At 36.8% G+C, this 12,652-nt stretch overlaps 1 protein-coding gene across 5 annotated transcripts in view; it reads left to right on the forward strand.

The window, feature by feature from the left end:
* The window catches only part of gulp1b (GULP PTB domain containing engulfment adaptor 1b), a 386,308-nt gene that overhangs the window by 244,669 nt on the left and 128,987 nt on the right, over positions 1-12,652 (forward strand). For all 5 annotated transcript variants that reach the window (XM_060827353.1, XM_060827355.1, XM_060827354.1 and 2 more), the window contains one exon: positions 4,000-4,061. In XM_060827353.1, coding sequence (XP_060683336.1) covers positions 4,000-4,061 — 62 coding nt within the window. The remainder of the gene's footprint in view (positions 1-3,999; positions 4,062-12,652) is intronic.

Below are 12,652 nucleotides of genomic sequence, written 5' to 3' on the forward strand. Positions count from 1 at the left end.
AATGAGGATAATACTGGTGGTATGGTGTGTGTAGACATTGAAAAGACACTTGCTTTAGTGCTGCACAAATAAATGGGACAGTGGCAACAAGGATATGAAATTGGTTGAATGAACGGAAAGACAGTAGCATTAATGAAGTATTTTATGGCTGAAGGAAGGTTTGTGGTGGAGTTGAAATTCTTGCTCTTTTTGATAATTGCAAAGAACTTAGACCTTCTGTGTACAGGGGACAATTTGAAAGTGATGTACAACATGGTAGAATTGTCAACTGAGTGCAGAGCTATGTCGAACTTCAAAATGATATAACCCAGTTGGTGAAATAGATGAAAATGTGTCAGATGACGTTTGATACAAAATGAAATGACTTATTTTGACTGTAAGGACATGGCAACACAATATAAAATAAAAGGTAGAATTTAATGAAGTGTGCAGGAGCAGAGGTACATAAGTGTCTATGTGCATGTCATTAAGGATGGGAGGACAGGTTGAAAGAGCATTTAATAAAGCATACAGTATTTATAATTAGCAGCAAGAAATGCAAGAGCAAGAAGTTTATGTTAAACGTGAATAAAGCTCTGTTTCTGTTTCATGTAGTATTTTGGCTAATTATAGTCAGTAGACATTTGGAAAACAATGAAGGCATCAGTGACAGTTCAAAATAAATCATGAGAATTTATGATTCTCGAGATGAAAAAATATAGGATACATAGATTGAAAAAGTTGTGACTCTTTTCTTTGGACCAGAGGGAGTTGAGAACAGGTCTGATGAGAGGTATTGAAAATCATGAGAACAGACAGAGCAACTGGGGGGAAACTGTTCCAACTGAGCAAGGATTAATAATAGGAGGCCGCAGATTGGAGGTAATTGACAGCTGGAGAGATGGAAACATGAGGAGAAATGTTTTCATACAGTAAGTGGTTACGGTTTAGGGTGCACTGCCCGAGGGAGTGTTGGAAGCATGTTTAAGCTTGGAGTTGGATTGTTATCTGCAAAGGAAGAATGTACAGGGTCACAGGGAAAGTCACTGCTCTGGGAGTTGGCTGGTGCACATTCAGACAGCCAGATAAGACAAAATGAAACATGTGACCTCCATCTGTGCTGTACAGTTCTGTGATTCCATGTTTAACAGTAAATGTCAAAGATATTGCATTCACTATGTTGAAGGCTGCCAGCAGAGATTTAGCAGCTTCTGGTTTAGAGTCTTGCTGTTGCTTGGGGTTGACTTTTCAAGATTTCAATCCAGACCAAATGGAGGCCAGACAGCAAAAAATACAGCTACTCAGTAGCTCGACCAGTAGTTCTGCCTCTATTCTTGTCCATGGGAATTGTCACGAGGATGGGGCCATTAGTGCCCATCCACACATTAAGGAAGGAATTGATAGCGTTGTGAACACATTGAGGGTCCTTCCTGATATGTTTGTTCTTGATATTCAGTGAGTTTAATAGCTATGTGGTTTTACACCAGCTGGCTAGCAATATGAACCCATGGAGTGGGAGTAGGAAGCATTTAAAAAGTGAATAGAATGATTTTGGCTCCTCCTGTATTTGCTGTGGAATGCTGTGCCTGAGCTGTGTTTGTGTCCATTAAGATCCATTAGGATAGTGCTGTAATTGGAAAAGGTAATGACCCATTAAGAGTTCTCCAGACTGGTAGAACTTCAAATGGCAGGCTATCAACCTAAAAGATCATTATTTCAAAAATGGAAAAGGCTTCAGATGACTTGAAAAGAATGTATAGATCTTCATTTAATAAATAATAGGTGGCGTACTCTCCAAACAATCGTGGGAATAACCTTGTGTTGTAACAATGTGTAAATGTTTAATCTTTTTCCTTGGCTTTTATGTTTTCACCCGAGACAACTGCTGAAAGAACACAAATGAAGTTGGTTTTTGAGTGTTTTATGTGTTCTTGTCTGTAATCATGCTCCCTAATCGTTTGACAGATGCTTGACTTTGTTAATGCAGTTGATTTTGAAGTTTGTTTACTTGGGATATTTTCTGAGCTGTTCAAAGATTCTAACTGTTGTAATAAGGCTTGTAAATTCTGTTTATGAAGTACACAATGGGTGATTGAAAGCTGAAGGAGATAATAGTTTATGAGCAAGGGAGGTAGGACGGGGAGCAGGTCTTTTAAATTGATCAGAGAATTTATGCGGGGCCATACTAATATAGTTCAAGCTCCACTGGTAATTCTATTCGAAAGCCTGGAATTAAATCTGGCCTCTTACCTCTGATTGAAAGATTCAATCCCTAGTGCCTCTCCAGGATATTCCTGCCATCTAGATTACACTGCGAAGATCTATATTTACCTGAGCTGTACTATATCCTTAGTTAGTTTTCTACTGAACATTAGATCAACATAATGTTTAGTCTAAATTAAAAATGATGAAAAGTGCGTCAGGGGATGAGAGTCCATTAAATTGCGGTTAACTGCCTTTGCCTTTGCTTCAATCTTACAGACAGAATGGAGAAGATATCCTTGCTGTTTTGCAGCAAGATTACGAAGAATTCATTTATAAACTAATTTACAAAGTCAACTTTACATATCTCATGGCTAATATCTCCATCATAGTAATCATGAGAAAAGCTCACTCTCGACGGGAAATAAATTGAATCAAAAAATCTTATTAGAATAAATCATAGCCCATAAAATGAACAACTTTAAAAATCTTTTTCTGTTCTTTTGTTCTTTGTACTAAACTTATTCATAATGAGTACATGCCTTTGCCTCTTTCACAAAAGTAACACATATTAAATCCACTGATACAAACTGAAATAGCTCCGTGAAGGCTGGTATTCTGTCACCAAGTCAGCCTTTGTTATCACGGGCATAGTACTTGAACTCTTGCCTGGCTACCTCAGAGCCAGCCCTCCGAGTGAACTGGATGTCCCACACTCCTGTTTATACCTATCAACCAGGGCTGACTGATTGTACCAGGTTTACAGCCCTAACCGGGGAACTCATATGCTATGATGTCCACCAGGCTGATCTCGTTCCAGTCAGTACATAGACAAGACTTCTTTTCCATCTGGATGATAAATTGTAGTTAATTCTTTAACATCCAGATATATAAAAAAACTAAAGGCAGATTTTCAACACCATGACACAAATCAGCATCATCAAGACTGGAATTGGATTGCTTGATCTTCAATATGAGGATCTAAGAACAAGCTCTATGCCCTGAAATTTAACTGTAGAGGTAGGTAATAGAAGTCAGGACCTTTCATACCTCCTAAGCCTTCCCCTGGAGTGGGGCAGTGGAGAAAACAATGATCAGCCCATTTTAGCTCATTTCTGTTTGTGTCCACATGGTGAAGTAATTTTGCTCAAAGGATTACAAAGTACTACAAGTTATGTTTTAAGAACACTGTTTGTTAATGAGGAGGAGGGGTACTCCCTGAGGCTCAAAATGAAAATCCAATGCTTCGTTGCCTCAAGCTCTGTCTCTTCAAGCTGTGAGGATAATAAGGCTCCCTCACTATATTGTATGTCCTACCCTCACCATTCTACACCTCTCAGTGGCTATTTCAGTTTTCTGCCTGAATTTGGCAGCTGTTGTAATTTGCTAAGTCTCTGATAAAGACACTCAGCAAAGATGGACTTGTATCCCTATTGTTAGTCATTATTTCTGTAATTTTAGTAGCATTGTAATTTTTCCAGACTTTAACACAGCATGAATGTTTCAGACAGTTCTTGGTTTTGATAGAATTGACTAATAACTTATTAATTAAACTTGAAATTCAATTTCCCAAACACTTAGTGATAAGACTGTGGAAGAAAATTTAACCTAATTTTAATATACTTTTCAGTTAGCAATGCATCTAAAACTGGAGTGTTTTTTTCTCAGAATTAAAGAAGTAATTTGTAACTCTGAATTCAACGAACACTTTGTGCTCAATTTATAATTCCAGACTAAAATCTTTTCATTTTAATTGAACAACTGTATTGTTGCTAATACATTTTAGCTACATTGCTATATCATTTATTTTTGTTTCAGATAAGAGTTGGATGCATTCGCCTGAAGCTCTCACAAAACATTTTATACCATACACCGTAAAGGTATGTAATGAGCCATAATGATACAGGAAAAAACAATGAGTGCTTTATGAAGGAAAATCTACCAATGATTTTTGATATAAAATGTGAATGTTTTGTTAATATAACTGAAGTTTTGCTGTATGTGTTTACATCGACTTCCAGTTGAACACACTAAATTTTGAAGAAGTGTCTTTTTAGTTCATTAATTTAACCTGTTATGGAATATTAAGGAATTATTACATTTGACATATAAAGGCTATTGGATGAATTTGGACTTCAATAAAGGAAAACCCAAAACTTACCTTGAAGCTCTGGACATTTGCTGATATTTTATGCAGTCTTCAATATTGAACAACATTAGTGTAACATTCAAGCAATCAAACCATTTTACCAAATCAAAATAATGCTTTACCCAACAAACTTTCTGTTGAAGTATGGAATATTTGTGTAGTGACACAATGTTTATTGGTACAGTTGTGCATATATATAAATTTCTTATTTTGATCGTGTCATTAGATTAGGTTCTGGACAAAGTTAAAAATCACACAACATCAAGTTATAGTCCAACATGTTTATTTGGAAGTACAAGCTTTTTGAGCGCTGCTCCTTCATCAGGTATCTGGTGGGGCAGAATTTATGGTAAAAGATCAAGGTATCATAAAACTGATGTGATGTATTGAACAAACTTAGATTGCTGTTAAGTCTTTGATCATTTAGAATGGTGATGCAGATTTCAATTGATTAATATGTAAATCACAGAACTACTTTCAAGTCACGTTCCTGAGATAACTTAAGGTTTTGTATTTAAAAAATGACATCTCAGCTCAGACAATGCATTAAAAGTGTGAGGTTAGAGTCTGTCTGTATTCCAACTCTGATACATTTACAGCTGGAGTTATTTTAGGCATTATTTTCATAACCTTTCACCCTCTGGTAAGGAACCCCTAATATGCTAATTTGTAAAGAGATAGAACATGAATAGAGGAGAGGAAATGCCATTATTCTGATTAGGTTTCTATTTAAAATGATCTGGACCAAATTAACACACTTTCTCATCCTATTTATGGGACCTCACTCTGTCAGATTGGCTGCTACATTTGCCTGTATCACTGTACTTGAAGAAACTGTTATATTGGTTTTAAAACGTTAGAGTATGATAAGATGCTGCATTTCCCCTACATTTCTCATTTCATTTTCTCCTCATGCTCTGACATTCTAGTATCTATTTTAAAGAATATTCTGTCCTTACTTGTTAATTTATCAAAATTTCAATTGGGTCTATGTTATGAGAAACTCAAGGAATAAGAGAAAAGAGAGGAGTCCATAGATTTTCAATGTTCTTACTTTCTTCATTTCATTTAATGGCAAAGATTAGTCAGCAGATGTGTTTTCATTCGCTTTATTATATAATTGCCTCGGATTTCATTATGAATTTAGTCTATAACATATAAAACATTTACCTAATCAAAATTAGGTGACATAATTCTACTCAAAGCACGTAATCCCTGTGAATCATTGTGATTTTGTTGCTTATTCATGCCTTTTGAAATATGCCTTTTGAAAATATTTTATACAGTTCAGACTGTGCATATTTGTGATAGTCTATATCCTATGTTGTATAATAAGCAAAACAGACATTAGTCTCCATTGTATTGATTATTGTGATTATAGATCAATATGAGTTCACATTACCATTTAATAATCTTGTATCAAAGATGTGATTCCATTATATGCTGTAGAGTGCAACTTCACTTTGCCAGTCTTCAGAAACTGACCAATATATTTAATCTACAAAAATAAAAGTTGCTGGAGAAAATTGTTCCGGTGGAGGAACCCAAAACATTGACTTTGCTTTCTCTCCACAGAGAATTTGCCAGTTCTGCTGAGTTTCTCCAACAGTTTCTGACTTGTAGCAGATATCCAGCATCTGCAGTCTTTTTTTAAAATTTATTACATTTAATTATTGTGTAGAAGCTGGTTTCTGATCACTGACTTTCATTTTACTGTTATGATTATCCAGCAGTTTAGCAAAGAATTTTCTGTTTATTTAGCTATTTGAGGTAGCTCAATGCCAATAGTCAGTTTCTTTTAAAAGATATGGCTTCCACTTTTAATAGCAATATCAAAAAGCTTATGCAGCTGATCTATATTGCAATGCATTATAAATGGAGGACACTGGATGTAAGTGGAGAGTTCGCATCGGGCTAATCAACATCACATATGAAATGAAAAGCAAAATACTGCCTATGCTGGATACCTTAAAATGAAAAAGTTAAGATCATATTGCTTAGCAGGGTAGACAGCATCTGTTGAGAACCTGAAATCAATTGCTTGACATGCTGAGTATTTCCACTTTTTTTCTGTTTTTCAATCATGGACAAGGGAGATGTTTTAGATGAGCTCCAATGACAAATTCTCAAACAGCTTAGCTTTTTCTATCTTTTCAAAGTCTGATAACCTTTCAATGCATGTCTCTAGAAGTTTTTATTTTATTTCAAATTTCCACCATTTTTAAAAGGATCTCTGGCTTAAATGATAAGGTTATTGGAATTGTATTTCTTTGTTATACTTGCTCAGACCATTTAAATGAACTGTTTTGGCCCACTTGTCTGTAACTTCTATTTTCACATAATTTTCCATCAAAACATATTTATGTAGCTTAGAATTTGACTCTCTCTTTCCATCTGGAAGCAGCTATTTGAGACTTCATAACCTTCAGTCTCCTGTTGCTGTGCCAACGTTTAGGTATTTTGCTTCTGACAAAGGTCCTTTCAGTGGAGTGCCACGGAATCTCACCCTGAAGAGCCATAGGAATTAAGTTGTTCTCATGTCTTGGTCTTTTCTATCTTTTTGTTTAAGTGTCCGACTTAATCTTCACCACCAGTTCTCAATGGTTTATTAACATTTCTGAAAACCCCCTGATTGTTTTGGGAGACTAATTAATGGGTGGCAGTGAGAGGATTTAGCTGATTTTTGATAAATTTCTCCAAATCAGTTTATTTACAATATTGAAGACTGAGCACTAGAATCTCTGAGTTGTGCCAACACTGGAGACCTTTACAACTCATGGGTGTAATGTGGCGATGAATGTCTCACCCCCATTACTGACATCCAGATTTTTTCTGACTTGTGAGAGGGGCAGGAACGAATCATGCATGTGGAAAATTAAAACTTAGCAAGACCATTTGAAATTAGCATTGAGTTCAAGCAGGCCCCATTTTGAAGAGCTTTTACTCCATGGTGATGTCACAAATAGACAGCAGTGGAGTAGATGCTGATGAGGCATGTCTAGTCCATTGAAGTGTCATGATCTGAATTCTTTTTCAAATCATTGCTCTTTAACTTAACAACAAAAGGCATAAGCTATGAGTAAGACTTCTTTAAAAAGGCTTGATGAACTGCTTGGATTGATGGGCAGTCTGGTGTAGGTTTACAAAAAGAAACTGCCTACTCCACATTTTCAATAGAGAATTTGTTGAGATTTCCCAAAGGCTTTTATTACAACTGGGACCTTTATAATTAATTATCACAAAAATGTCTCTGAATGCACAGATTGACAATTCAAAGAGGCTAATAGCAGATTAGCTATCTTAAATCCTGGGGATGAAAAGAAGTTTGTTTGTTTTATAAGTAGTTGAACGTTTGAGATCTAAAAGTTTTCAATGAGTGTTATGATTTTTTTTTGTCGAGAGTATCAGATATGAGTGAGAGCAACCTTAGATTGTCCAAAGATTATTCGGCTTTCATTCTCCACGTGGTTTCTAACCATGATTTGCCATGCCAATAACACAAGGCAGAGGAGGGTACATGGGTGATTGTTGAGAATAGAATGGAATGGAGAACCTATGAAAGGTGAATGAGGCAGTGGAAGGGCATGTGAGGTGAGATTGGGAAGGCCTAACAACTTTGAAAGTAAATGAGTTAAGTCCCGAAGAACTGAGGTAGGCCTTCTAACCACCTGCCTCTGCTCTGGTTCTGGGGCCAGTGAAGCCGCTCCCTCATTTTACATTTTCCTGGAATGAAGTTTGCAACTAATGGGACTTTTTAAATGTAGGTAGGCCTACCAAACTGTGAAATTTCCCCATTCACACTACCCACCACCCAGGGCAACAAATGGGAGAGTTATGTGTTATGGTGAAAGTTTTCTAAACTATGATACCTCAGATGTGTCAGATTTTGAGTACACACTTTTGTTCCCAATAACATGTTTAATTAATACATATTGAACTTTATATGTATTTCCTAGTAAGCATAAAGAAAAAAACAACCCAAAGAAAAATGTAATCTATCTATCAAAATTTCTTCAAGCACATTTAAGCAATAATTACTGATGCTGTTTACTGAGCGTATCATCCTAACTTCACCAGCCAAGCAACTAGGAAGAGACTTTCTTGTATCTCAATGTGAACTGCTTGTAGAGAATGGACTTCTGTGGAGACTGTTTACTAAGTTTGAAGGCAACTTGAAAATTCGTGGAGTTGTGGCTAGTGAGGAAGGCTGTCAAAGACTACAGCAAGATATTAGACCATTTGGAAATTGAGTGGAGATACGGTAAATTAGGTTTAATCCGGACAAGAGTGAGGTGATGCTTTTGGAAGGTCAAATCCAAGAAGAGAATAAGCAATAAATGATAGGACCCTTAGGAGCATTGGTTTGCAGTGGGATCTTAGCTGTGCAAGTGCATAGCTCCCTGGAAGTGGTAGCACAATGGATCAAGTGGTAAAGAAGGTGAATGGCATGCTTACCTTCATCAGTTGGGGCATTGAGTACAAAAGTTGGCAAGTCATGTTGTGGCTGTGTAAAACTTCAGTCAGGCCACATTTAGAGTATTGTGTGCAGTTCTGGTCACCACCCTGTTGGATGGATGTGAAGTCTTGGAGAGACTACAGACGAGATTTCCCAGGATGTTGCTTGGATTGGAATGTATTACTTGGACTGCTTTTACTAGAGCATTGGAGGCTGAGAGGCAAATCTGATAGATGTACAGTAAACTTTATTTTAATTAGCGCCTTATGAGCTTGCACTCTTGATAAACCGACAAGAATTATATACTTCAAATACTGCATAGTTTACTGTATTATTCTGTCCAATTCTTACAGTTTTTGAATTTATTTACCTCACTTTAAATATAATTGTTCAATTGAATGGTCACACAAAATATCAACTATTGATTCAATTTTGAGTCCAATTGCTCCTCAAATATCACGATCTACCACAATGTCCAAGTAATCAGTTCAACGTCCAAGTGAGAAGCTTCTCTGCACATAAATTTTATTTAAGGCAAAATTGCACTATTATTTAAATGATTTGTGCTGAACATTAAGTATAACAGTGATATTTACATCACCTCCACTATGTTTTTATTACATAGTGTGTGGTTCATTATTGATTATGTCAACCTTTTGATTATCTGGAATATCTGCTCAATCAGCTCACTCCTCATCCCATAGGTGCCAGATAATAAAAAAGTTCACTGCACATAAAATTGTGAGAAGTATGGACCAGATGGATAGTCAGTCTTTCTCCCAGGGTGGAAATATCAAAATACAAAGGGACGTAAGTTTAAGGTGAGAGGGAGAAAGTTTAAAGGAGATGTGTGAGGCAAGTTTTTTTTACCTAGAGGGTGTAAGTGCTTGGAACATGCTGCCGGGGGGATGTTGTAGGAGGAGATATGATCGGAACATAAGAGGTATTTAGACAAATACATGAATAGGCAGTGAAAAGTGGGATATGGACCATGTGCAGCCAGATGGGATCAGTTTAAAATGGCAATATTGTTGGCATAGATATGGTGAGCTGAAGGCTCTGTACCTGTGTTGTACTGTTCTGTGTTCATTTGTCTGCACTCCAGCACTGAATGTAGTCTAATCTTCATTTTGTCTTCTCTGACAGGTTTGTGATAATGGGTACTTTGGTCGAGAAAAACTGTAGAAGGCTTTAACACAAAGGGACTTGGGGAATTTTTGTGCATGAAACATAGCAAGCTATCATACTGGTGCAGCAAGTAAACTGAAAAGCTAATGGAATATAGGCCCTAATTTCAAGGGGGTTGGAGTATAAGAGTAAGCAAGTCTTATTGCAACGTACAAGGTACTAGTGAGACCACATCTGGACTACTGTGAGCAGTTCTGGTCCCCTTATTTAAAGGAAGACATTATTCCACTGGAGGCAATTGAGTGAAGGTTCACTAGAATGATCCCCAATATGGAGGGATTGTCTTATGAGCTAAGGCTAAACAGGTTGGGATTCTAATCATTGGAGTTCAGAACAACAAGAGATAATCTCTTTGCAACAAAAGCAATTCTTGAGAGACTTGATAGGGTCAATTCTGAGAGAATATTTCTCCTCATTGGAGAGTTTAGGACCACAGGATGTAATCTCAGCAAAAATGGGGTGCCAATTTAAGATTGAGATAAGGAGGAATTTCTTCTCTGACAGTTGAGAGTCATTGCAACTCCTGGTGACAGCGTCCTTGTGTATAATTAAAGCTGAGATAGATTTTTGATGAGGAGGTGAATCAAGGGTTATAGGGAAAAGGCCGGAGAATGGACATGAGGAATGTCAGATTGGCCATGATCCTCTTGAATGGCAGAGCAGTCGCAAGGGGCTGATAAGCCCATTCCTGTTCCTATTTCTTGTGGTAATAAGTTGTGACACCCAATTCCCTTAAATTTCAAGGCTGTTGTGGTTGGAGAAAAGTGTTGAATGATTGGTAGGAAATATAATAGAATTTGAATTCTTCTGATACCTTCATCAGTTAAGGTAGTAACCAACTGCCTAGAATAAATTCCTGGTAATACTCAGCAAAAAATATCAATATCTAACTTCTGAAAATACCTGGATAATACACGCAAATGTCCTATAGAATGTCCTGTAACAAAGGAAATCACATTTGTAAATTCTGCAAACTGATGCAAGATTATGGCATTCTAACTCGAGTTACACATTCTGAGTTTTTGCTTCATAACCTTTAAACATTTCAGGTAGAAGAACTTTTTCCTGGAAAGACTAAAATAAGTGCAGCACAATCTTTGAAAAAATCTATGCACTTTATCTCTGAAGGTAGTTCGTTTATGACATTTTCTCCTTCTGCACTATTCTTCACAAATATAGCTCGAAAGCACATTTCACTGGTACACATGCATATACTATTCCGCACATGTGAAACAGTACAGTAGACTAATAAATACTTCGATACGTGAGGAAACAACTATTTCTTGGAATAACCTCCTTCTCGAGTACAATTTTTGCTATTTAAATGTAAATTAATCTTCTTGTAGTTACATTAGTAACATACTTCAGTATAGTATACCTATACTTATAGTATCACTGACTTCCTTTAAGAAGCTCTGGAACAAATATATTCCACAGAGCAACTAGTCATCACTGACTGAAGTTATCTTTCCGATCCAGTGTAATTTATGTCAGATGTCAGAGATTTTTTAAAAGCCGAATGTAATAATAACTATTATCTCAATGTCTACTCCACATGTCTAGACGGGAAAATGTGAATCCTTCTAAATCCTTATCTGGTTGGAAAATTAGAAATTCTATGCTTCAGTATACTCTCCACTTCTAGTCCAAGTTAAGTACCCTGTCTACTTTTACTTTGCCTATTCTTCACAGCATTTTGAAAATCAAGATAGTTTCCTTCAGATAGAACTCTTTAATGCTGTCTCCCTGAACCACTTTCCATCAAGCAACATTGTGTTCTGCCAATATACTGGACAACATTCTCTCCTCAATGCGAGCATTAAAAGCAAAATAATTGATAATCCCATCAATTTTTGTGAGATACTTCCTGTGCACGAGCAGTTCTGAAACTGTTGACTCCTAATAGGTACTGCAGCTCATTTTTACTTTGAAATATGGCATTGTTTAAAGTGATTATGAAATGAGAAGTTCTATACCAGTTGCAATTTCTGTCCCTTTTTTCTGTCTCCCTCACTTTTTAACTTCTTTGCTTTAAAAGAAGAATCAGAAGTATTTTTCATAGTTTAAAGCTCAAGAATAATCATGCCATTTTACTTGAAGATCGAGGTTCTGGGTGAGTAGTGTCTGGAGAGAGATAAAATACTTAGCTTTTCTAGTGTGCTAGGAATAGAGAGCAGGAGTGAGATTCTGCGTTTGGATAAGTGTGTGTAATCAGTTCCTGGATTTTTGTCTGTAGTTGATATGCTTGGTTTAATCGACAGTCTTAGAATCATAGAGTGTTACAGTATGGAGACAGACCCTTTGACCCAAAATTGTCCACGTTGACCAAAATGTCCATCCACGCTAACCCCATTTCCCCCACTTGGCCCACATCCTTCTAATCCTTTCCTATCCACATATTTATCCAAATGCTTTTTAAATGTTCTTCATGTACCCATGGAACCACTTCGCTGGTGGCTTATATTTATGCGTACTATCCTTTGTGGAAAAAAGTTGCCCCTCAGATTCAGTTTTATTCTTTCCCTCAACCTTAAACTGATGCCCTGTAGTCCTTCATCATTCCCCAACCGTGGGACAAAGACTGAGGGCGTTCACCCTATCCATGCCTCCAGTGATGTTCAATACTTCTATAAGATTCCCCCCTCAGTCTCCTATGCTCTGAAGAAAGAAGTGCTAGC

This window comes from Hemiscyllium ocellatum, chromosome 7 (assembly GCF_020745735.1).
Source record: "Hemiscyllium ocellatum isolate sHemOce1 chromosome 7, sHemOce1.pat.X.cur, whole genome shotgun sequence".
Classification (NCBI taxonomy): domain Eukaryota; kingdom Metazoa; phylum Chordata; class Chondrichthyes; order Orectolobiformes; family Hemiscylliidae; genus Hemiscyllium; species Hemiscyllium ocellatum.